This window comes from Callorhinus ursinus, unplaced genomic scaffold (assembly GCF_003265705.2).
Source record: "Callorhinus ursinus isolate GAN/ISIS: 27379988/994484 unplaced genomic scaffold, GSC_fseal_2.0 scaffold4, whole genome shotgun sequence".
Classification (NCBI taxonomy): Eukaryota; Metazoa; Chordata; class Mammalia; order Carnivora; family Otariidae; genus Callorhinus; species Callorhinus ursinus.
Window position 1 is genome coordinate 44,575,624 of NW_027397066.1, and position 22,494 is coordinate 44,598,117.

Consider the following 22,494-nt stretch of genomic DNA (forward strand, 5'->3'; position numbering starts at 1 on the left):
CTTCCGGGACAGAGGTCGTCCCGCCCCTTCCCTTGTCGCCTCCAAGATGGCGAGTGGCGGCGGCGGGGGAGTTTCGGTGCCTGCGCTCTGGAGTGAAGTAAACCGTTATGGCCAGAACGGTGACTTCACGCGCGCTCTTAAGACCGTCAACAAGAGTAAGTGTCGGGGCGGGCGTTGGGGCGGGCCCAGGCCGCACGGAGGACGCGGCCTCCTTCCGGCGTGCGCGTCCACCTCCGAGTAGACGCGGGGATCGGAGATCGCCGCCCGCCGCACGGGGCCCCGAACGCCCGGTGGGCGTGGGTTGCAGCCCTTCTACTCCACCTGATGAACCCAAGGTCCTGGGTTGCTTAGAGCCACGTGTACTTCCCTCTTTATCCACCGCGGGGTAGCGAGAGTGGAATTTAAAGAGACCGTAACTCCATGCGTCCCTTTCAAACTGTTTTCTTATCCGACTCCGTTTTTGCTCCTTAATTCGGAAATATCTCACATCACCACCTTTTCTCCTCCCCTTTAGAGGAGTGATCAATACAGTATTGCTGAGGGAGCTTTTTCTGCCGCATCGGAGGGAGGAATCTGCTAGGGACACGTAGTTTAGAAGCTGGTGCTGACAAGGTGGAAGCCGTACAGACTCCGGAGAGGGAAAAGGGCTGGATATGGATGTTAGGCCTGTCAGTCTCATAGATAAAATCTCTCTCCAGTGTCATTAGATCAGAAAATGTGTGTGTGAGAGCACATTTGAAATAACATTTGAAATTACGTCGGAAGAAAAGTTTAGCCTGTTTTTTTTTTGTTTGTTTTTCGGTTTTGGGGGGCTTTTTGCCCCGTAACTGGTAAATCTTGAGTCAACTGCCTTTGGTGTGAGGTTTACTCATTATATTCATTTATCCTTTACTATGTAGCTGTAATGGGGTCTTGCTTTTTTGTTTGTTTGTTTTTTGTTTTTTAATGCTCTCTGTCATGGTAAATTCTTCTTTACTGAAGATGCAGCCTGTACTTGGTAGATTTGAAAAAGTGATTACCAAGACAGGGTTTGGCAGTTTAAAGCAATAACATACAAAGTATGTCAGTAGCATACAGGATTATGTAATCTTCAATATCCTATTGTTAATGTAAAAAGAAGTGATTATGCCACAGTGCACTTTTGGTAATTTCAGACATTAAGGAAAATAGCTACTGATTAGAGTTAATTTTATTCTTAAACTTGTTTCGAATTAACTTTAGCTTTTGGCGGAACCTGCAACCATTACTATTCAGTAGCAGTGTATTAAGTATTTGCAGGAATTATTTAATCACTTTTTTTTCAGTTTGTTGAACAATACATATTTTCTTAATTGGTAAAAATTTGTATGATTCTTACACAGAATTGGGTTCCTAATGTTACCCAGGGGCAAGGGGAGTGATTGTAGTCATTTTTACACTGAATAGCTGTTTAGCTTTGAAACTTTGCCACCTGAGCCTTTCCCTGTCCTCTTTTGCTTGGTCGTCTTAGGTGAAAAGGGAAATATTGAATGGTTTTTGGAAATACTGCCAGCAAAATAAGTTGCGTTTGTATACTTTACAGCTTACAGATTTTTCTAAAGTATTCTCATTTAATCTTTTTTATAACTTTCATACTAGTTTTGCAGATCAGAAAACTGATATTTGGCAGTGAAATGATTTGCCCATGACCTAAAGACACTAACGACAAGCTTGTATTCAAACCTAAGTCATTTGCTTCCAAATTCTACATGAACTTTTTTCTTTCTTGGTGAAGTAAGGAAATACGTAGGATGTAGCATGTGTCCTAAGGTGAAAAAGCTGGAGGAGATAGCTCCTTTCTTATTTATTTCATTATTTAAAAAATTTATTTTTGCTACAAGCATCTTGGGAATCTATCTCATTGGAAATCTTACTAAATTATAACTGTCCTTTTGCCACTTCTTAAGTTAAAAATGAAGATCGGTCATTTTTTTTTTTTTAATGTTTCAACTGATTGTTGCTGCAATAAAATGTAGCTTCTTGAAGCAGGGGGTGGGAAAATTTAGTAAAAATGTGAGAAGGGAATGGATTTTAAAATTTTTCCCTAAAATCGTTCTCTAGTACTGCAGATCAACAAGGATGACGTAACTGCCCTACACTGTAAAGTGGTATGCCTTATCCAAAATGGAAGTTTCAAGGAAGCCTTGAATGTCATCAATACTCACACTAAAGTATTAGCCAAGTAAGTGATTCAGTTAGTTGTTTGTGCTATTATTAGAAATAATGGTTACCATAGCTATAAACATTTCCATGGGTTTTTTTTTTCCTCACTATTCAGTGATTTTCTTACCTTTTTTGCTTGGCAGTAGTATTTCTGAAACTGGAAGGAGCAATAGCACCTTTTTTTTTTTTTAAGATTTTATTTATTTACTTGACAGAAAGAGAGCACAAGCAGGGGGAGCAGCAGGGCAGAGGGAGAAGCAGGCTCCCCGCTGAGCAAGGCGCCCCATGTGGGCCTCTGTCCCAGGACCCTGAGATCATGACCTGAGCCGAAGGCAGACGCTTAACCAACTGAGCCACCCAGGCGCCCAGGAGTAATAGTATCTTTGTTTTTTTTCTGCCTTAGGGAGCATTTTTGTTTACCTCTGTCTTCCCTTTGAACCACTAAGAAGCAGGTAAACTGCTGAAGGATATGGGTCATAAATGTAATGAATTCTTGGAGGACATAAGGAGAACAACTCAGAAGTTTAAAGAAAAAAAAGGCAGAGAGGGAGGAACATGTAGGGTAGGGATGTATAAGTAGAGGCCTTCAGGATGGTGTGGCAGTCTTCGCTGACCTCCATGCCTACCTCCTTTGAGAATTGTTGAGGTGAGTATGATTTTAGGTCAAGATCATTCCGTGTCAGAGTTCTTTAGCAGTCTTTAGAATATCTAGCATTTGTTGTTGTTGTTAATCTGTTTCATTTATTTCATTTATCATTTCATGAAATGTGAATTTATATTCTAAATTTTTACTGTAATATGATTTTTCTTTACAGTTATGCCTAAGCCCCAAAAGAAATGTGTATTGAAATAAAGTTTTTTGCAGCATATTTACTCTTTAATGAAATACTGGCTTATAAAGTTAAAAACAGTGTACAGTGGACCCTTGAACATCTCAGGGGTTAGGGGCACCAACCCTCCACGTAGTCAAAAATCTGTGTATAACTTTAGACTCCTCAAAAACTGTACTCATAGCCTACTATTGACTGGAGGCCTAACAGATGACATAAATAGTTGATTAACATATTTTTACTTTATTTGTATTATACTATATTTTTAGAATAAGCTAGAGGAAGGAAAATGATATTAAAATCATAAGGAAGAGAAAATACATCTAAGATGGTATACTATATTTATTCAAAAAAATCCACATGTAAGTGGGCTCATGCAGTTCAAACCCATGTTCAAAGGTCAACAACTATATAGTATACTTTTTGTATAAGAAAAGGAGGATATAAGAGTTTATATGTGTATTTTCCTGTATTTGCAAAAACAAACACTAGGTGAAGAAACAGTGAATAAAAGTCACTGTTTGGTGAGGTAAAGGAGAGCAGGATAGATGTGAATAGCACTGGGAATAAAACCTCTTAGCATATACCTTTTTGGTATTGGGGGGAGTTTGAGCCATATCTATACAGAAAGATTGAAAACTAATTTTAAAACTTTAGTAAAAATAAAAGAGAAGTAAAGGGGACACTACTTTCTAGTAAACATCTTTATACTAAAATTCAGTATCTTGAATTTTGGTTATTTTGTGACATAGGGAGATTTTCAAATAATTTTTTTTAGGCAGGTAAATAAAGGATATTGTCATTTGCTTGATAAACATTCTTCCTCATGGGTTATGGTTAAAACTCCAAAATGAGGGGCGCCTGAGTGGCCTAGTTGGTTAAGCATCTGCCTTCGGCTCAGGTCATGATCCCAGGGTCCTGGGATCGAGCCCCACATCGGGGAGCCTGCTTCACCCTCTCCCCCTGCCTGCCGCTCCCCCTCCTTGTGCTCTCTCCCCCTCTGTCAAATAAGTGAATAAAATCTTTAAAAATAAATAAACTCCAAAATGAGTTTCAAGTGTCACGTTAATGTGATGAGTTGTCAATGTAGATAGGTAATGTTTTTATTGTTGTGTGTTTATCAGTTGTTTGGTTACAAGTACTATGTTCTTTTAAGGTTTTAGTTACCTTTCCTTTGCTATTCATTTGTTTTTTGAACACATTTAAAGCAGCTTTATATGGCTTATTATTTGATTAGTAGATTTAAGAAACTTCTGTAATAACCCATTTAAAATACTGTTCAGGGGCACCTGGCTGGCTCAGTCGGTGGAGCACATGACTCTTGATCTCAGGGTTGTGAGTTTGAGTCCCATGTTGGGTGTGAAGATTACTGAAAAACAAAATCTTGAAAAAAATAAAATAGTGTTCAGATTGTTTTTTTATCTAAGACAATTAGTTATTTAGCTGGTTCATGATTTCATTCTTAAATGTTTGTTTCAAAGAATATCCATGAAAGCAAGAGAGGCAAGGGAAATGGATGTAATATTTTCTGCCACTTGTGAACTGATTTTCAGGCATGGTACTACACTTTGTCAGTTTCCTCATCTGTTGTTAATGGAGATTAAATGACTTAATATAGATCAGGTGCTTACAGCAGTGTCTGGCATATAGTGGATGCTCTGCAGTGTTAGCTAATAATTAGATTTTTTTTTTCTTTTTCAGTAACTCTCTTTCCTTTGAGAAGGCATATTGTGAGTATAGGCTGAACAGGATTGAGAATGCCTTGAAGACAATAGAAAGTGCCAATCAGCAGACAGACAAATTAAAGGAACTTTATGGACAAGTGGTAATTAATGCTTTAAAATTCATGTTGACAATCATCCTGAGTGGGCATGACTGTACCTGTAGTGAGGAGCAGGGATGAGGAACCTCAGCCCATCCTGATGCTCCACAAAACTTGCCACCAAACCAATTCATGAGGTTTGAACATATTCCCTCTTCTTGATCTTCACACAAACAGTTGGATATATAATATTCTATGAATCAATTATTTCTTCAGGGTAATTAGAAAATTAGAATTAAAAACTATCCTATGAAATTTTGACTTTTTAGTTAGAAAGATAAAGGCCAGTGGGATATACTTACACAGTTTTGAAATTGTATTTCTAGTTTTTCACACATTTTGTTTTAAGGTTAAAATAAAGTAAATCGTGATAAGTAAGAATTTGGATGAATTTAACTAGTTTATGAATTCCCTAAAACTCTTATTCTGAAAGGGTTTGAGACATTTAATTAAGCCTGATGTAAAAATAAAGCTATTAATGATGAGAGGACAAATGTTTTAGTAGAACTAACAAAACCCTTTTAAAGATTTTTAAAATGTCAGTAAGGGCAAATAATGTAATAAATGTATTGTCTCCAAGAGATAGTAAGAGTTTAATAATATGTACAGGTTGGAGAAAGATTTGGACAAGTTCATGGATTGTAGGTTTATAAAGAACTTTTAAGGTAAGCTGGGCAAATTTAGGGTAAATTCCAGCATTTTGAGTTTGATGGAGGGCATTAGTCTCTGTCATATAAAGTTGACTTGACTTAATTTACCCAGAGTGGCAGTTGTTATTGCCCTTTGAGAACAACTTGAATGAAATAAGCAGGGATTATGTTTTGTGTACTTGATTATTAACCCTATATTAGCTGGTTTCTGGGAAAAGGAAATAAAGATTTAATATAGTGAACTCTTAGGAAATATTAAGTCCTGTTGTTAATGTCTAATTTTGTTCCTGTTCACGGGGGCTTAACAATCATTTTGTGGGTGGGAAAATTTTTTCATTGTAAGTCAGATTTAGGTAGCAGGGTGATTTCTTTGGAAATGTTTTCTTTCAAAACCCACTTAGGCACTTCCCTAACCTCAGGAAGGAGGCAAATACAATGACTTCTATCTGAATCATGACTACAAATCTACAGTATAGTAGAGATTCATTCATTGCAAGTTTTTGAAAGTATTAGTAGCACACAGAACTAATTGAAAAATTGAAAAAATTGTTGACTGCCCGTATCATGCTGAATATGGTTTCCTACTTAGTGATTCAAAAAAGGGTTTGTATGATGTTTGAGACATAATACTATATATGTCTTCTCCTCTGATCTTTTACTTGGTGTTTGTCTCCCTAGTTATACCGGTTAGAACGCTATGATGAATGCTTAGCGGTGTATAGAGATCTTGTCCGAAACTCCCAAGATGATTATGATGAAGAGAGAAAAACAAACCTTTCAGCAGTTGTTGCAGCTCAAAGCAATTGGGAAAAAGTGGTTCCAGTGAGTATCTCTGTGTACCCACACAGCTTTGAAACAATATTCTTATCTAGTGTTTGATTGGTATTTTGCTCCATGACAGGAGAACTTGGGCCTCCAAGAAGGGACACACGAACTATGCTACAATGCTGCATGTGCTCTGATAGGACAAGGCCAGCTGAGCCAAGCAATGAAGATCCTACAAAAAGCTGAAGGTTGGAAGTTTATTGAAATTATGTGTAACTGTAATGTGCATATAACTGAAAACAGAATTTCCAAAAACTGAATTTGATTTTTGTGAGATTTATAATTGGAAATTACTGATGCAGTGGGAATTTCTCAAAATTTGTCTAGCTTTTCTCTTGGCATTTTAGCATGTCTCACCTATTTCTCTCTAATCCCTAAGCCAGAGTACATGTCCATTTTCATCCATACCAGGCCTTATTTTTGAGGAGGCTTTTTAATAAGTTACTGTGAGTATTAAATGTAAATTGAGTTAACATCAAGCATTTACAGCAGTACACGGCATATAACATAAGCATCCAATAAATATTGGTTATCATTATTAAACTAGGGTACTCAAGTTCAGTGATAATCAGTGTGCCTATGTGTATATGTGCCTGCGTGCACATACGCTGCATTTATATTGGTAACACTATTCAAGCACAGTTTTGACTCCGTTTAGTATGTTTTCATATATAACATTTACATGCTTTGAAGCTTTAATTAAGAAAAAAAGAGGGCACCTGGGTGGCTCAGTTGGTTAAGTGACTGCCTTCGGCTCAGATCATGATCCTGGAGTCCCGGGATCGAGTCCCACATCAGGCTCCCTGCTCAGCAGGGAGTCTGCTTCTCCCTCTGACCCTCTTCCCTCTCGTGCTCTCTATCTCTCATTCTCTCTCCCTCAAATAAATAAATAAAATCTTTAAAAAAATAAAAATAAAAAATAAATCTTTAAAAAAAAAAAAGAAAAATAGTCTTATTAGCTTATGTTTGGTTTCAACTCCAGAAAGATGTAGACTTTTCTTCTGCATACATATTTCCCTGGAAGCTATAAAAGTGATGCAGGGACTGCAGTGATGGGGAGGAAAAAAAGGTGAAGCAGGGTCAAGTTTTAATGTTGAAGGTTAAAATAAAAGCGGAAGTTGGAGCATCATGAGAAGAAAAGTATGTTTGAGAATTATAATTTCTTGATTATACCCAGTATTGACAGTGGTGTGGGAAAAGGACATTCTTATACATGGAAGCTTTGAGTGTAAAAGTAATACTGACTTTGCAGTGGGCAGTTTGGTGATGTGTGGTGGATTTAAAATTTGCATGATCCAAGGATTTCATTTTAAGGAAGTAATTAGATTAATTAATAATTAATAATTAGATAAATGAAAGGAAATAACTAGATAAATTCATATATGTATTTTTATGAGTGCTACTTGAAGGGATGGTCATAAGAAAAAAATTAGAAACATCATGAGGTTCTGTCCTATAAGAGGATTGCCTAAGTTTTACCATGACCACAAAATAGGTTACCATGCAGTCTTTAAAAATGTAGATCTAGGGGCACCTCGGTGGCTCAGTCCATTAAGGGTCCTACTCTGTTTTGGCTCAGGTCATGATCTCTTGGGTCCTGGGATCTAGCCCCACATCAGGCTCCATGCCCAGCGGGGAGTCTACTTCTCTCCTCGCTCCCTCACTTCCTCCCTCCCTCTCTAAAATAAATTAATTAATTAAAAAAAAAAGCCAAGACTTCAAAAAAATAATGTAGATCTATATTTATTGTAATAGAAAGATGTCCACAATATATTAAATGGGGAAGGAAGGTTTCAAAATATAGTGTGTAGAGGGGCGCCTGGGTGGCTCAGATGGTTAAGCGTCTGCCTTCAGCTCAGGTCATGATCCCAGGGTCCTGGGATCGGGTCCCGCATTGGGCTCCCTGCTCAGAGGGGATCCTGCTTCTCCTTCTGCCTCTCTCTCTCTCTCTCTCTCTCTCTCTCTCTCTCTCTCTCTCTCTGTCTCTCATGAATAAATAAAAAAAATATATAGTATGTAGAGTATCATATATCACACTTCCATTTTAAAAGCAGCTGTGCATTTGCATTTAAAAAATAGTAATGACAATGCTAATAATGGTTGTCTCTTGGTGGTGGGGTTATTGTCTTTACTACTTTTTTGTCATTGATTTTTTGCAATCAACATTTGTTACATTGTATTTTTTAAATGCCCTTAAAACTTTTTTTTAACCTAGAGATTACAAATGAAAGAAAAATGCCAGAGAGCTAGAATAGTCAGGGACTGATGGTATTTATGTAATGTTTATTATTATTTATGTTAATGCTAATAATAAATTTCCAAATTTGCTTGTTATTAAAATTATCTTGAAATCTTCTGCCCAAGAATTTAATTCTTGCTCTTCAGAATGGTGAAAGGAATGGGAGTTACCCTGCAATATTAATTTTAAAACCATTTTTTCCCCATAGATCTTTGCCGCCGTTCATTATCAGAAGATTCTGTAAGTATTCCACTGTTATTAAACCCAAATTTTACACTTCTGACTAATATAAATTTATAGGGCACTTCATTGTAGTATTTATTGACTTGTTGGAATAGGTGGTGATTTATTAAATAATCACAGTAAAAATCCTCTTGATAAATTATTTGATGGAGTCTTAGGCTGGGAAATTACAATACCAGAATTTTTATATGCCATATATATTTTATTTTAAATTTATATTAATATAAATTCATTCTCTTAGATGCAAGGCTCAGATCTTTGAATACGGGTCCTTTCATAGGAATCCCATGCATATTTCTTAAATGAACCACAAATAATCCAACAGTCATGATTTCCAATTGTCTTAAAGACAGTTAGTTATGAAGTAGTTTCATTACAGAATCCTTATAGTTGTTAGCCTTTTCACCAATCTTTTATTGTTTTCTGGTGCTCATCTATTTACACAGTAATTTGCTTTTGGAATCACTTTATCATATTCCTAAATTTTAACAAACTGATTCTAAGGGAAGTTTTCTGAAAATGATGTTGTCTTTAAGATTGTGTACCTTTTGAATGTTTGGAATACTTGGTAAATATGGAGATTGATTTGGAAAATTTACAAGGGAAAAAAAGTTTCTTTTTCTTCTTAGGATGGGACTGAGGAAGACCCACAGGCAGAACTGGCCATCATTCATGGGCAGATGGCCTATATTCTGCAGCTTCAGGGTCGTACAGAGGAGGCATTGCAACTTTACAATCAAATAATAAAACTAAAGTAAGTTTTTAAAATGAAATGCCTTTTATAGGGGGTGAAGTCTCTTTTTAAAGGTTTGTTTCTTTTTGACTGTTGCTTGTTGTTCACAGGCCAACAGATGTGGGATTGCTAGCTGTGATTGCAAACAACATCATTACTATTAACAAGGTATGGGATATCCATTGCTTTTTTATACTTATATTTTACATTGAAAACATTACCTTAGCTTCATCTTAGGTTAACTTCTTTTTTCCATGACACAGTCCAGTTGTAGCAAAATCACAATCACAGTTTAACTTTCATAATGATGATTCTGCAAGCTATATTCAGGTCATAAAACTTTTTTGCCACAGTCTCTGGACTGTCTTACCCTTTTCCCAGTTTATAATAATGTGGAGAATCTATATATTGAAAAATAAATTGTTTTGACTTTATACTAAGCATCTGCATGTTTTATGTGTCATTTTCATCTAGTGAGCCTGAGTACAAGTTTTCTATTTGTAATTCTTTTCTTTCTAGTGGTTTTTATTTTGGGGCAAGGGAGACATGCCCACCCTCAAAGCCACATGTAAAATATTACAAGTATGAATATAAACAATCCTAAAGAGTACTGTACTAGTAAAATTAACCACTATTTAGAACATTGTTTTAATAGAAGAACTTTTCAGATTTGAAATTGAAATCAGTAGAAAATAAGAAAAGTAACATTTGATTTCTTTTGATAAACTGATTTTTCAAGTGCTATCGTATTTCATCTTCACAATCATATTTTTTTAATTAATTAATTTATTTTTTAATATTTTATTTGACAGAGGGAGACACAGCGAGAGAGGGAACACAAGCAGGGGGAGTGGGAGAGGGAGAAGCAGGCTTCCTGCAGAGCAGGGAGCCTGCTGCGGGGCTTGATCCCAGGACCCCAGGATCATGACCTAAGCCGAAGGCAGACGCTTAACGACTGAGCCACTGAGGCGCCCCCACAATTATATTTTTAGGTGGCAGTACTTGCCTCCGATTTGTAGGAATATAATCTGAGGCTGAAAGGAGTGAAGTAATTTGTATAAGGTCACAACCTGTTAGAGGTAGAACTTGGATTCAGATTCCAGTCACTTGACTCCAGAGTCCTTCATGGTACTTCCCTCCTCCAATAGCAGAAATTCAGAGGGTCTCCAGAGCTGAGATAATAGCACTAGAGAGAGTAGTAGTTATAGGATGTTGCAGGCCTTTGGCATGGTTTAGGTTTTTAAAAATTGATTCTGGCATTTGAATCTTAGTAACATTATATACTTGCTTGTGTTTGTGAATTATTTGAAGTGCTGGTGAGGATAAATTCTTTTTATGTGATATGGGAAGGAGAATGTGTAAAATACTAGATATCTTTTTTTTTTTTAAAGATTTTATTTATTTGACAGAGACAGTGAGAGAGGGAACACAAGCAGGGGGAGTGGGAGAGGGAGAAGCAGGCTTCCTGCGGAGCAGGGAGCCTGATGCAGGGCTCAGTCCCCGGACCCTGGGATCATGATCTGGGCCGAAGGCAGTCACTTAACCAACTGAGCCACCCAGGCACCCGAAAATCAAATTTTTGAATAAGTGCCATGATAGCAAAGTTTAAGTGGCATGCAAGATAAATTGAAGTATTAAAATAGTACAGAGGAGAGCCAACTAGAAATCTGGTTTCTTAAGAATTGATTTATGTGAGGGGTGCCTAGGTGGCTCAGTTGGTTAAGTGTCTGCCTTCGGCTCAGGTCATGGTCTTGGGGTCCCGGGATTGAGTCCTACATTGGGCTCCCTGCTCAGCGAGGAGTATGCTGCTCCCTCTCCCTCTGCCCTTCTCCAAAGCTCGTGCTCTCTCTCTCTCTCTCAAGTAAATAAAATCTTAAAAAAAAAAAAGGATTTATATGAAAGTTTTTTGCTGTACATTAAAATAATTTTACTTTGGTTTGAAGCTTCACACTCAGAAAAAGTATTTATTTTAGATTTATTCTTTTAATCTTCAAACTAGTAGAAGATCTGGTTTAAAAAACATTGGGTATTGGGGCGCCTGGGTGGCTCAGTTTTTAGCATCTGCCTTTGGCTCAGGTCATGATCCCAGGGTTCTGGGATCGAACCCCACATTGGGCTCCCTGCTCGGCGGGAAGCCTGCTTCTCCCTCTCCCACTCCCCCTGCTTGTGTTCCCTCTCTCGCTGTGTCTCTCTCTGTCAAGTAAATAGAATCTTTAAAAAAAAAAAATAGGGTATCACTTATTTGCAGATATATTATTTACAAAGCTAGAATACTGTGCATGCAGTAGATATTCAGCTGCTCAGTTTGTCTTTCTCAAGATGCATGTAATTTAATTGTCTTCCTAGAACGGTATGTGACATTCTGTAATTCTTAACAGGACTTTTTTTAAGGCAGATAACATTGTGTTTGCTGCACACAGAAGTTTGAGAATTTGAGCTTCTTTGAGCTACTGCCTAGGTGAGAAGGACCTTAAGGAAAAGAAAAACAGTAGCTATGTTACAGTAGCATTTTTTTTGCTAAAAATGCTTTCAAAAGAGGTGTGAATCTATTTCTGAATTTTAATGATTTGCTTACATAATGACTGTTTCAAAGAGGAAAGAATTACTTTCCTCATTTGTCATCTAAATTCTAAAGGGCATAGTGTGTAGATTCCAGATTTCTTTGTATCTTTGTAGTCCTCATTTGTTCTGTCTGTAAGTACTTTTCTTCAAAAAGCTCAAAACAAGAAGTTAATAGTGGAAGGATAAATCAAAATAAAACCAAGAACCCAAGACAAATTTATATGCATCTTAGGGGTTTAAACAACCTAACCAGGCAGATGTATTATCTTCCAAGCTCTCTTGTGTATAAAATAACTAAATGGAAGAGGAATAAAGCCTTGAAATGTTAAAAGAGTAAAGTCTGAGATTGCTGTTAATGGCAAATGAACTTTTCTTTTTCAGGACCAAAATGTCTTTGACTCCAAGAAGAAGGTGAAATTAACCAATGCAGAAGGAGTAGAGTTTAAGCTTTCTAAGAAACAGCTGCAAGCTATAGAATTTAACAAAGCTTTACTTGCTATGTACACAAACCAGGTAGGTAACAAATCTCTCATTGCTCTGGCTAAACCTTTTGGAGTATGGCATATGAGGCATAATGGGTGTAACAGTTCAATCTCTATATTTTTTGTCTTATACCAATGTATTTTTCAGAATGTCATATATCAGATTTTGTTAAGTAATTTGCTCAATTCTTTGTAAAGGTCTACAGCTGTCTTTTAAGAGGACGAGAACACTATTCACATTTGTAAATGAGATACTGTTCTCATTATCTTATTTCTAATCTCTCTGAATTAAAGTAGAAATCATCGAAGATGTCAACTGGGATTATAGGTTTAAGATCTGTCTTTCATTTTATTTTGTGCATAATTATAAATGCTAAGGAGGTCAATTCTAATTCTAATATGCATTAATTCTAAAGATTTCATACTCTTCCATAGCAGAGGTTTTCAGTGGGAGAGTAGGAGTCAGTAACATTTTTATTATTTAGAACTGAGCTAAGTTATTCTTGAATACTTTAGCAAGAAATACCTATACATTTTGTTGCTTTTAAGCAAAGGGTGATACTTGTATTTTCATTTTTTAAACAAAACTCTGGAATTTAAGCATCCAAATTAATATTTAGAACTAGTCCTTTTATGGGGCACCTGGGTGGCTCAGTGGGTTACACGTCCAACTCTTTTTTTTTTTTTAAGATTTTTATTTATTTTTTTATTTGACAGAGAGACAGCGAGAGAAGGAACACAAGCAGGGGGAGTGGGAGAGGGGTGAAGCAGGCTTCCCGCGGAGCAGGGAGCCTGATGCAGGGCTCGATCCCAGGACCCTGGGATCATGACCTGAGCTGAAGGCAGATGCTTAACAACTGAGCCACCCAGGCGCCTCTACACATCCAACTCTTGATTTCGGCTCAGGTCATAATCTCAGGGCTGTGAGATTGAGCCCATGTTGGGTATCGGGCTCTAAGCTAGGCATGGAGCCTGCTTAAGATTCTCTCGCTCCTTCTGCCCCCCCCCACTGAAAGAACTAGTCCTTCCCTAAATGCTTTTGTAACTCATAGCTTAAATTCAGTAAATGGAAATCTTACAGGAGAAAATTGAAAATAGATACTGTAAACCAGTTCTTTTACCCTAGATAGTTCTTCACTATTGTCTTTCAGCTGAGTTCCTTCCCCTTCCACCCCTTCCTTTTCTTTTTGGTTATTCACTTAATGTTTAATTGCATTAACCAGCTTATTTTTGTGGGGGGAAATACTGTTTTTTAGGCAGAACAGTGCCGCAAAATATCTGCCAGTTTACAGTCCCAAAGTCCTGAGCATCTCCTGCCTATATTAATCCAAGCTGCCCAGCTCTGCCGTGAAAAGCAGCACACAAAAGCAATAGAACTGCTTCAGGTAAAGAAATTATTTGAGTTTTTAATGAGGTGTCATGTAGTTGCATCCTTGTTTCATTTTTATTAGAATAGCCTACACACTTGTAAATAAAGTGGGAAAACTAATAGGTAACATACCAGTAGACAAAATCCAGAGTGTCACTTTAGTTAATTCTTGAGCTACAGCTTTGTTTTATGTACATTTGTATTATGGGGCATCAGTGTGGCTCAGTCGGTTGAGTGTTGGACTCTTGATCTCAGCTCAGGTCTTGATAGCAGGGTGATGAGTTCAGGCCCCGTGTTGGGCTCCACGCTGGGCTGGGAGCCTACTTTATTTATTTATTTTTTTTAAGATTTTATTTATTTGACAGAGAGAGAGAGCCACAGAGGGAACACAAGCAGGGGGGAGTGGGAGAGGGAGAAGCAGGCCCCCCACGGAGCAGGGAGCCAGATGCAGGCTCCATCCCAGGACCTTGGGATCATGACCTGAGCCGAAGGCAGACGCTTAAGGACAGAGCCACCCAGGCACCCACTGGGAGCCTACTTTAAAAAAAAAAAAAAAAAAAAGTTTGCATTAGTAAATGTTTACCATAAACCTGAAGAATGGTTTTCATTTGGAGATCAATTTAGGATGAGTTAAAGGTTTGTTTTAGGCTTATAATGCCAGAATATGCTTAACCTCTTTTTCTAATAATGTATTTTCCAATGAGTCCCAGTCCAAAACCTCAGACAATTACAGAGATACTAACTTGGTTTTTATCATCCTAAATCAGCTGTTAGATTACATGTTTTAAATTCCTGAGGGTACAATACCCTGAAAAGTTGAACAGGGTAAAGTTAGGACCATCCTGAAGGGCAAAATTGCCTAGCAGGGATCCTCAGTAAGGAGACAGCATCTATTTGAGTATCTTATTTAAACAAACAGAACTATGTAGTAATCTTAATTATTATTTCTCTGTTAGTGATTTCCTGGAACTTGATATCATTACACTTTCAGAGCATAACTTTATTTTATTTTTATTTTTATTTCTTTTTAAGATTTTATTTATTTGACAGAGAGAGAGAGACAGCCAGAGAGGGAACCCAAGCAGAGGGGAGTGGGAGGGGAGAAGCAGACTCCCTGCTGAGCAGTGAGTCCGATGCGGGCTCCATCCCAGGACCCTGGGATCATGACCTAAGCTGAAGGCAGATACTTAACCAACTGAGCCACCCAGATGCCCCTGAGAGCATAATTTTAAACAAAATGGGAAAGAAAATTTTTCCAGAATTAAAATTTTGACCTGAAACCAGAACTTTAATATTTTAAAACTGGATTTTAAATTCTGTGTAGAAGTGATAATTGAACTGTGTGCGGTTAGTTGTGTGAATTGTGATTTTTTTTTTTCTCCAACTGAAAACATTTTAGGAGTTTTCAGATCAGCATCCAGAAAATGCAGCTGAAATTAAGCTGACCATGGCACAGCTGAAGATTTCCCAAGGTATTAATAATTATTTCATCATGATTAAAATATCATTTTAATGGAAACGTGGTTGAAATGTTTCTGAAGTAGTTGTGAACTATGTGGTTTTAAAAATTTTGCAAAAATTTTTTTTGCATAATGATGAAGCATAATTATTACTGTTTCAAACAGCCTTTTATCAGGTTATTCTTAAATTTTTAGAATAATTCTCAATCTATGCCTTGAAAGTGGGTAGAAGCAAAGGATTCCTATGTTTCAAAAGACCGTACTTAAATTTTCTGGGTATGTCATATGTAGAAATGCTTATATCTGTCACTTGCTAGTATTTGCATGAAAGAAGGGTTACTTTGCATTTAGCTTTCTTAAGTTAGCCATTTATCCTTTGTTTATAGTTTATGACCCACATCTTAGCGGGAAAAGAGGCAGGGAAATTTAATGAAAACTGACATTTTTGAATCTTACAGAAAACTGCTAGTGGTTTTTGGCCATGATTTGAACTAGCCTTGAGTGATTGTCTAGAGCTTTTGGTAACCATTATTTACATGTAGCTATTTTAACTTTAAAATGAAATTTGTTAAAATCAGTTCCTCCCTTGTGCTAGCCACATAGAAACTTCATAACCACATGAGGCTAGTTGAACAGCATAGATAAAGACATTTCCATCATGGGAAGTTGTATTTCTGGTGTAGACCATGCATTCTCAACATGGGGGTGGGGATCGTTTGTTTGGTGGGTGGCCAAAAAAAATTACAGATATGATGGCCAAAATGAAAATTTCATGGGTAATGATCAGGATACTTGACAATTAAAAAAAAAAGTCTTATGAGATTTCTTAGTGTTCAGTAATAAAAACAAGGTTGAGAAACATTATTGGTCTTGGGGTACCTGGTTGGCTTAGTTGGTAGAGCATGCGACTCTTGAGCCTCGGAGCTCCACATTGGGGGTAAAGATTACCTTAAAAAAAAAAAAAAGCAACACTGTTGGTCTCCCATAATATTACCCATTCTCACATTTCCTTATCTTCCTCTCTTATTTCTTATTCCTTTTCCCATCTTATTTTCTTTCCTTATCCAGTTTTCAGTTTATTTTTGGGAGGAGTATTTATCCTATTAAAATTACTAAGAAAGAGCTGTCATTGGTTTCTATTTTGCTTTTAAAGACTTTGGAAGGTTACATTATTGATGTTTACAATGAGTAGAAAATCGTATTTTGACACTAGGAAATTTTCCATTGCACTCATATCTGCAGGAACATGTTTTAAAGTCTTTAAGGGTAGGGTGTCCTTTAAGTTACATTCTGAAAATGGAGAAAGAGAACTCAACAGACTGGGTGGGAGTTGGGAGACTTCTTTTCTGGTAGAATCTCTGCCATTAACTTTCTTTGTGGGTGTAAGCAAGGTATATTGTTTCTTGGGACCATTATCCCAAAGATCACAAAGCTTAAGTATTTGGAGATACTACAAAATAGGACTTAAATTTCTTGTTGTTGTTTTTTAATAATATGCTTTCTTCAGTGTGATGATGATGATGTTTTTAATCTCTCAAGGTAATATATCCAAAGCATGTCTGATATTGAGAAGCATAGAAGAGTTAAAGCATAAACCAGGCATGGTGAGTTTATAACTAAAATATTATAAGACTAAAAAAGTAGCAGAATTATAGTCTGTTGGTATGTTTGATGTTTCTTTGTATTTAATTTCTGTTTATTCATAATGTAGGAGTAGTAGTTAAAATAAGTTACTGGTCTGCATTTAATGTCATTTTGTGTTCTGCTGTGCATTGGTTTATTATTTAGGCAAATATGCCAGGCACTATTTAAGCCTTACATTATCACTAAAAGCCAACCTTAAATAACCTAAAACCTGTATAGGGAATTTCTTAGTCTAATTTATTTTATCATGTCTTCAATGTGATATTTTGAGTTAAAAAAATTTAGTGATAGTGGCCAATAAATTTAGTTTTTACTTCTGTGATGATTTAGATCACCAATACAGCTGTGAAAGCATCTATTTCAAAGTAGAGACTAATGCTGTCGCTGGTGTGTACATTCACTGAACAAGGGCTTTTATTCGCGTCTGTATCCTCTAACACAGCTTGTTTACAGTTGGCACTCAATAAATATATATTGGTAATGTATTATGGTAATGCTTTCTCCTTTGAAGATTCATATTTTCATTTCTAAAATTTCATATCTGGCCTTCTATTACCTTTCAAGAAATTTGTCCACTTCATCATTGTTGAACTTACTGGCATAAAAGTTGTTCAGGTATTTCCTATTTATCCCTTTAATATCTGTAGACCCTCTCTCATTCCTGATACTGGTTATTCAGGTCTTCTTTTTTGTTTTCTGATCAATTTAGCCAGAGGAGCATCAGTTTTATTGATTTTCTTAAAGATCCAGTTTCTTGGGGTGCCTGGGTGGCTTAGTCGTTAGGCGTCTGCCTTCAGCTCAGGTCATGATCCCAGGGTCCTGGAATCGAGCCCTGCTTCGGGCTCCCTGCTTGGCGGGAAGCCTGCTTCTCCCTTTCCCACTCCCCCTGCTTGTGTTCCTGTTCTTGCTCTGTTTCTCTCTGTCAAATAAATAAATAAAATCTTTAAAAAAAAAAAAAGATGCAGTTTCTTGTTTCTGTTTCCTTTCTGTCCTCATTTCATGTTGCTCCTCCTATTCTCACTCTACTCTAGCCACATGGGTCTCCTTGCTATCCCTCAAACACACTAGGCAAGCTTTTCACTGGCCTTTTGTAGCTCAGGCCAGACAGAATTTATCATGGGAGTTTAGCCACACTGGTGTGTACCTCACTGATTACACATTAGGTGTCCCAGCAGTGTTTTATTATATAAACTAATTTTTAAGCACTTATTCTCAACTATTATGCTTGCTATGCACTAGTAACAAACTGTGAACTGGCACTGGTTTAAGAGGAAAGTGATATTTTATAGATAACTACCTTTGTATTTGGGAAACACTGTTGTGTATGGTATTTCTAGTTATTATGGTCTAGAAAGATAATTTTTTGTTTTAAAGATTTTATTTATTTGACAGAGACACAGTGAGAGGGGGAACACAGCAGGGGCAGAGGGAGAGGGAGAAGCAGGCTTCCTGCTGAGCAGGGAGCCCAATGTGGGACTCGATCCCAGGACCCTGGGATCATGACCTCTGAGGCAAAGGCAGACGCTTAACGACTGAGCCACCCAGGCACCCCAGAAAGATAATAATTTTTATGATGAATTTGGTACTGGAAGAGAGCCTAACAACTTTTATTTGCTGTTTTCTAATTTTTTCATTTTCAAAAAGCTTATTCTGGGAGAGAAGGGGGAATTTTATTCATTAATTTATACTTTTGGCTGGGTAGGTATCTGCATTAGTGACTATGTACAGCCATGAGGAGGATATTGATAGTGCCATTGAGGTCTTCACGCAAGCCATCCAGTGGTATCAAAACCATCAGGTACGTAAATGGAGTAAATTGTTACGAGGACAAGTTTTTATCTAAAAATAAAAAGCTGCAGTAGTGAACTCAAGTTATGAGAATTGAAGTATTCCAAGTCACTATTTAAAGAATGGAATACTGTTAGACTGTCAAATTAATTTTTTTAAGTATACCAGATCCAAATAAAGCTATTGAAAATAAGAATTATTTCAGAATGAAAAAAAAAAAAGCTCAGTTATGGTTTTGAAGGCCTTTTTGGTTCGTTGTGTGTATTTGTGTATAATCTCAAAAAATAATACGTGAGTGCATATGGGAGTGCTCATCTTTAGTGGCTAGAGAGCTCATGGTAGTAAGTGGTGAAATAATAAATATGTGCAATAATTGTATCTCATGTTTTCCTGGAAGAGGAACGTCTTCATTTTTTCCAGTATAAGTCTCTGCATAGGCAGTATCCAACTGACAAATATACATGCACACGGGTGGCATTTATACCGTCAGTACTAAAGGCAGTAGAGGGATAGTGGTGTTCTGGGAAATACTGTGTTAGTGTTTGAGAACTGTGGTAACATATCTTTAAGATTTGATTATGGGGAAATATTTCTAGTTGTAGACAATCTTAAAAAATACAGGTTGTGATCCAGATTCAAAAATTGGTTATCACTTGTATAATTTGTCTATCTCCCTCCCTGTATGTTTGTGTGGTTTTTGTTGTTGTTTCGTGTATTCAATAAAACTTTGAGGAATTTAATAGATAGGTCTATCTTAAAGGTCTAATGAATATAGTAACTTCACAAACTTGGTAGATATCTAGCTTAAATTTTTTTTTCCTTTTTTTATTGAACCTGTAGCCCAAATCTTCTGCTCATTTATCCTTGATAAGAGAAGCTGCAAACTTCAAACTCAAATATGGGCGGAAGAAAGAGGCAATTAGTGACCTAGAACAGCTATGGAAGTAAGTTCTGAAAGCTGGATATGTAAAAATGCAAATTTTATTGCTGTTATATGATACAAGAAAGTTATTTTGCTTTTTTATTCCATTTTCATAAACTGTACACTAACTGTTCACTAACTTTCTTTTTTTTTTTTTTAGACAAAATCCAAAAGATATTCACACCCTGGCGCAGCTTATTTCTGCTTACTCACTTGTAGATCCTGAGAAGGCAAAAGCGTATCCTTTTGACCTTTTGATTATCGTTCCAGACAGCTCCCAAATAGCGTGCTAGATCCCTTCCAATACCTATTTTGACCATGGCTTTTTCTGTTGTAAATTTCAACAAACAGAACACTCTTCTAACTAGTAAAAGCAAAAATGAGAATTTATTGGTCAACATGACTGAAAAATATAGTAATAGATCCAACTTGGGGTACAGTTTGATCCAGAAGCAAAAATGAAGTCAAGATGCAGCTTATCTCTCTTCAGGTTCAAGTCCAGCAGCAAAAGAAAAAGAAAATGTATTTTATTTGGGTAGTTGTGAAATACTCTGAAATGTCATTCTCATTGAAATGTCTTAGATCACATGCCTAACAGTTACTGAAGATAAGAGATTCAGTGCCCTGATTGGCTAAATTTGGATCATGTGCTACCGTAGTCGGGGTATGCTCCCAAACCCAAGGTGGAGTCGTGGATGCTGAGCAGCCACAAGTCAAAACCTTTGTAGTGAGCAAATCTATGTTTGATAGTTGTTTTGGAATAGAGATTTTATTAAGCCCCATCTTGAAGTACAGCACTGAGTTAAGGAATGCTTAAGGAATTGCTCTTGGAACTCTGGGATCATGACCTGAACTGAAGGCAGATGCTTAACTGACTGAGCCACCAGGCACCCCTAATTTGTTATTTTGTAGAAGATTTAAGAACATTTTTTTTACTTTTGAGAAAGGACATCAAAACAAAGACTGTTTTTCTTTTGGCAGACATATCTATGTGAATATATTGTGTTCCTGAACTCCTGTTCAATCCCAGCCTTAGTAAACACCTGCCCTCGTCAGACAGTATGTCTCTAAAAGTAGATGTCGAGGCTCTTGAAAATTCTCCTGGTGCTACTTACATTCGGAAAAAGGGTGGAAAAGTTGCTGGAGATAGTCAGCCAAAGGAGCAAGGGTAATGTGTTCATTGTAACATTCTCTAATGTGGACTTTAAATTACATAAGGAATGAAAAATACATTCTCTGAAAATTCCTCGTGAATAAAGTTTAAGTCCCCCTTGTTTCTTTCTCCTTTCTCTTTTGCTATGCCCAGTTCTCAGTCCTTGTCCCCTTTACCACCTCCCACCATCACACCCCCAAATTAACCTTTGGTATTGAGTGTATATCCTTCAGAATCTTTGTGTTTACACACAGAAGTGATTTAGAAATATTTTCCTTGGATTTATTTATCTTTTTTGTTTTTTTTTTTTTTTTTTTTTTTTACAGAAGGGGATTATATTGTACTTGCCTGTTTTCCAGCTTGCTTTCATTTATTAAGTTGGGGAGTTTTCTCCATATTCTTTTTTTTTTTTAAGATTTTATTTATTTCTTAGATCAAAAGTTGGGGTGAGGGGTGGAGGGAGAAGTAGACTCCCTGCTGAGCAGGGAGCCCAATGCGGGGCTCAGTCCTAGGACCCTGAGATCATGACCTGAGATCTGAGCCTAAGTCAGATGCTTAATCAGCTGAGCCACCCAGGCTCCCCTTCTCCATATTCTTAGTATAGACATATTTCATTCTTTTTATGCATAGTATTCCATTAGCTGGTTGTCCCCTACTTTATTTACCTGTAAATTTTTGATGTATATTTAGTACATAATTCTATACTGAGTTCAAATGAGGTTTATTTTGCTGATTTGGAGGAAAGATTAGCTAGCTTCATTAACTTACAGGAAGTCAAATTCTTACTCTTCTCCCACGTGGCCATCTCAGAAACACAGTGGAGGCCTACAGTGAAATGTTTAAGATTCCATGAATAGAGACTTGGGATGAACAGAGAATGGAAGAGATATAGCCCTTCCCCAAATTTGTGGCTTTCGTGTTTTTTCACTGTTTTCTCTCTTTTTTTTTTAAGATTTTATTTATTTGAGAGCTAGAGAGAGGACAAATGGTGGGGAGGGGCTGTTAAGGAGAGGGAGAAGCAGACTCCCCGCTGAGCAGGGAGCCCAATGTGGGGCTCTAACTCAGGACGCTGAGATCATGACCTGAGCCAAGGCAGGTTGCTTAATGACTGAGCCACTCAGGCGCCCGTTTTCTCCCTTTCTGAGTGCCTTTTGAAATGTAAATTTTTTCCTAACTTACCAAAAAATACATCAGTGACAGCATATGAGTAACGTCATTATGAACTCTGGTAAAAAAGCATTATCATCCTCATAATAGTTTTTTTTTAAGATTTTTAAAGAAAAAAAACCTTCCGGGCGCCTGGGTGGCTCAGATGGTTAAGCGTCTGCCTTCGGTTCAGGTCATGATCCCAGGGTCCTGGGATCAAGTCCCACATCGGGCTCCCTGCTCCTTGGGAGCCTGCTTCTCCCTCTGCTTCTCTCTCTCTCTCCCTCTGTCTCCCTCTGTCTCTCATGAATAAATAAATAAAATCTTTAAAAGAAAAAAAAGAAAAAAACCTTCCTTCCTTTCCTTTCCTTTCCTTTCCTTCCCTTCCCTTCCCTTCCCTTCCCTTTCCTTTTTCCTTTCCTTTCCTTTTTCCTTTCCTTTCCTT

General features: G+C 37.2%; 1 protein-coding gene across 1 annotated transcript in view; it reads left to right on the forward strand.

Moving 5' to 3' along the window:
* SRP72 (signal recognition particle 72) overlaps window positions 1-22,494 on the forward strand; it is a 29,729-nt gene continuing 7,235 nt past the window's right edge. Inside the window, exons 1-16 of the mRNA XM_025887350.2 lie at window positions 1-155; window positions 2,080-2,200; window positions 4,713-4,836; window positions 6,162-6,305; window positions 6,385-6,496; window positions 8,756-8,787; window positions 9,420-9,544; window positions 9,634-9,691; window positions 12,467-12,598; window positions 13,824-13,952; window positions 15,336-15,408; window positions 16,936-17,000; window positions 18,743-18,838; window positions 19,669-19,772; window positions 19,911-19,988; window positions 20,781-20,918. Coding sequence (XP_025743135.1) covers window positions 47-155; window positions 2,080-2,200; window positions 4,713-4,836; window positions 6,162-6,305; window positions 6,385-6,496; window positions 8,756-8,787; window positions 9,420-9,544; window positions 9,634-9,691; window positions 12,467-12,598; window positions 13,824-13,952; window positions 15,336-15,408; window positions 16,936-17,000; window positions 18,743-18,838; window positions 19,669-19,772; window positions 19,911-19,988; window positions 20,781-20,918 — 1,640 coding nt within the window. The 5' untranslated portion in view covers window positions 1-46. The remainder of the gene's footprint in view (window positions 156-2,079; window positions 2,201-4,712; window positions 4,837-6,161; window positions 6,306-6,384; window positions 6,497-8,755; window positions 8,788-9,419; window positions 9,545-9,633; window positions 9,692-12,466; window positions 12,599-13,823; window positions 13,953-15,335; window positions 15,409-16,935; window positions 17,001-18,742; window positions 18,839-19,668; window positions 19,773-19,910; window positions 19,989-20,780; window positions 20,919-22,494) is intronic.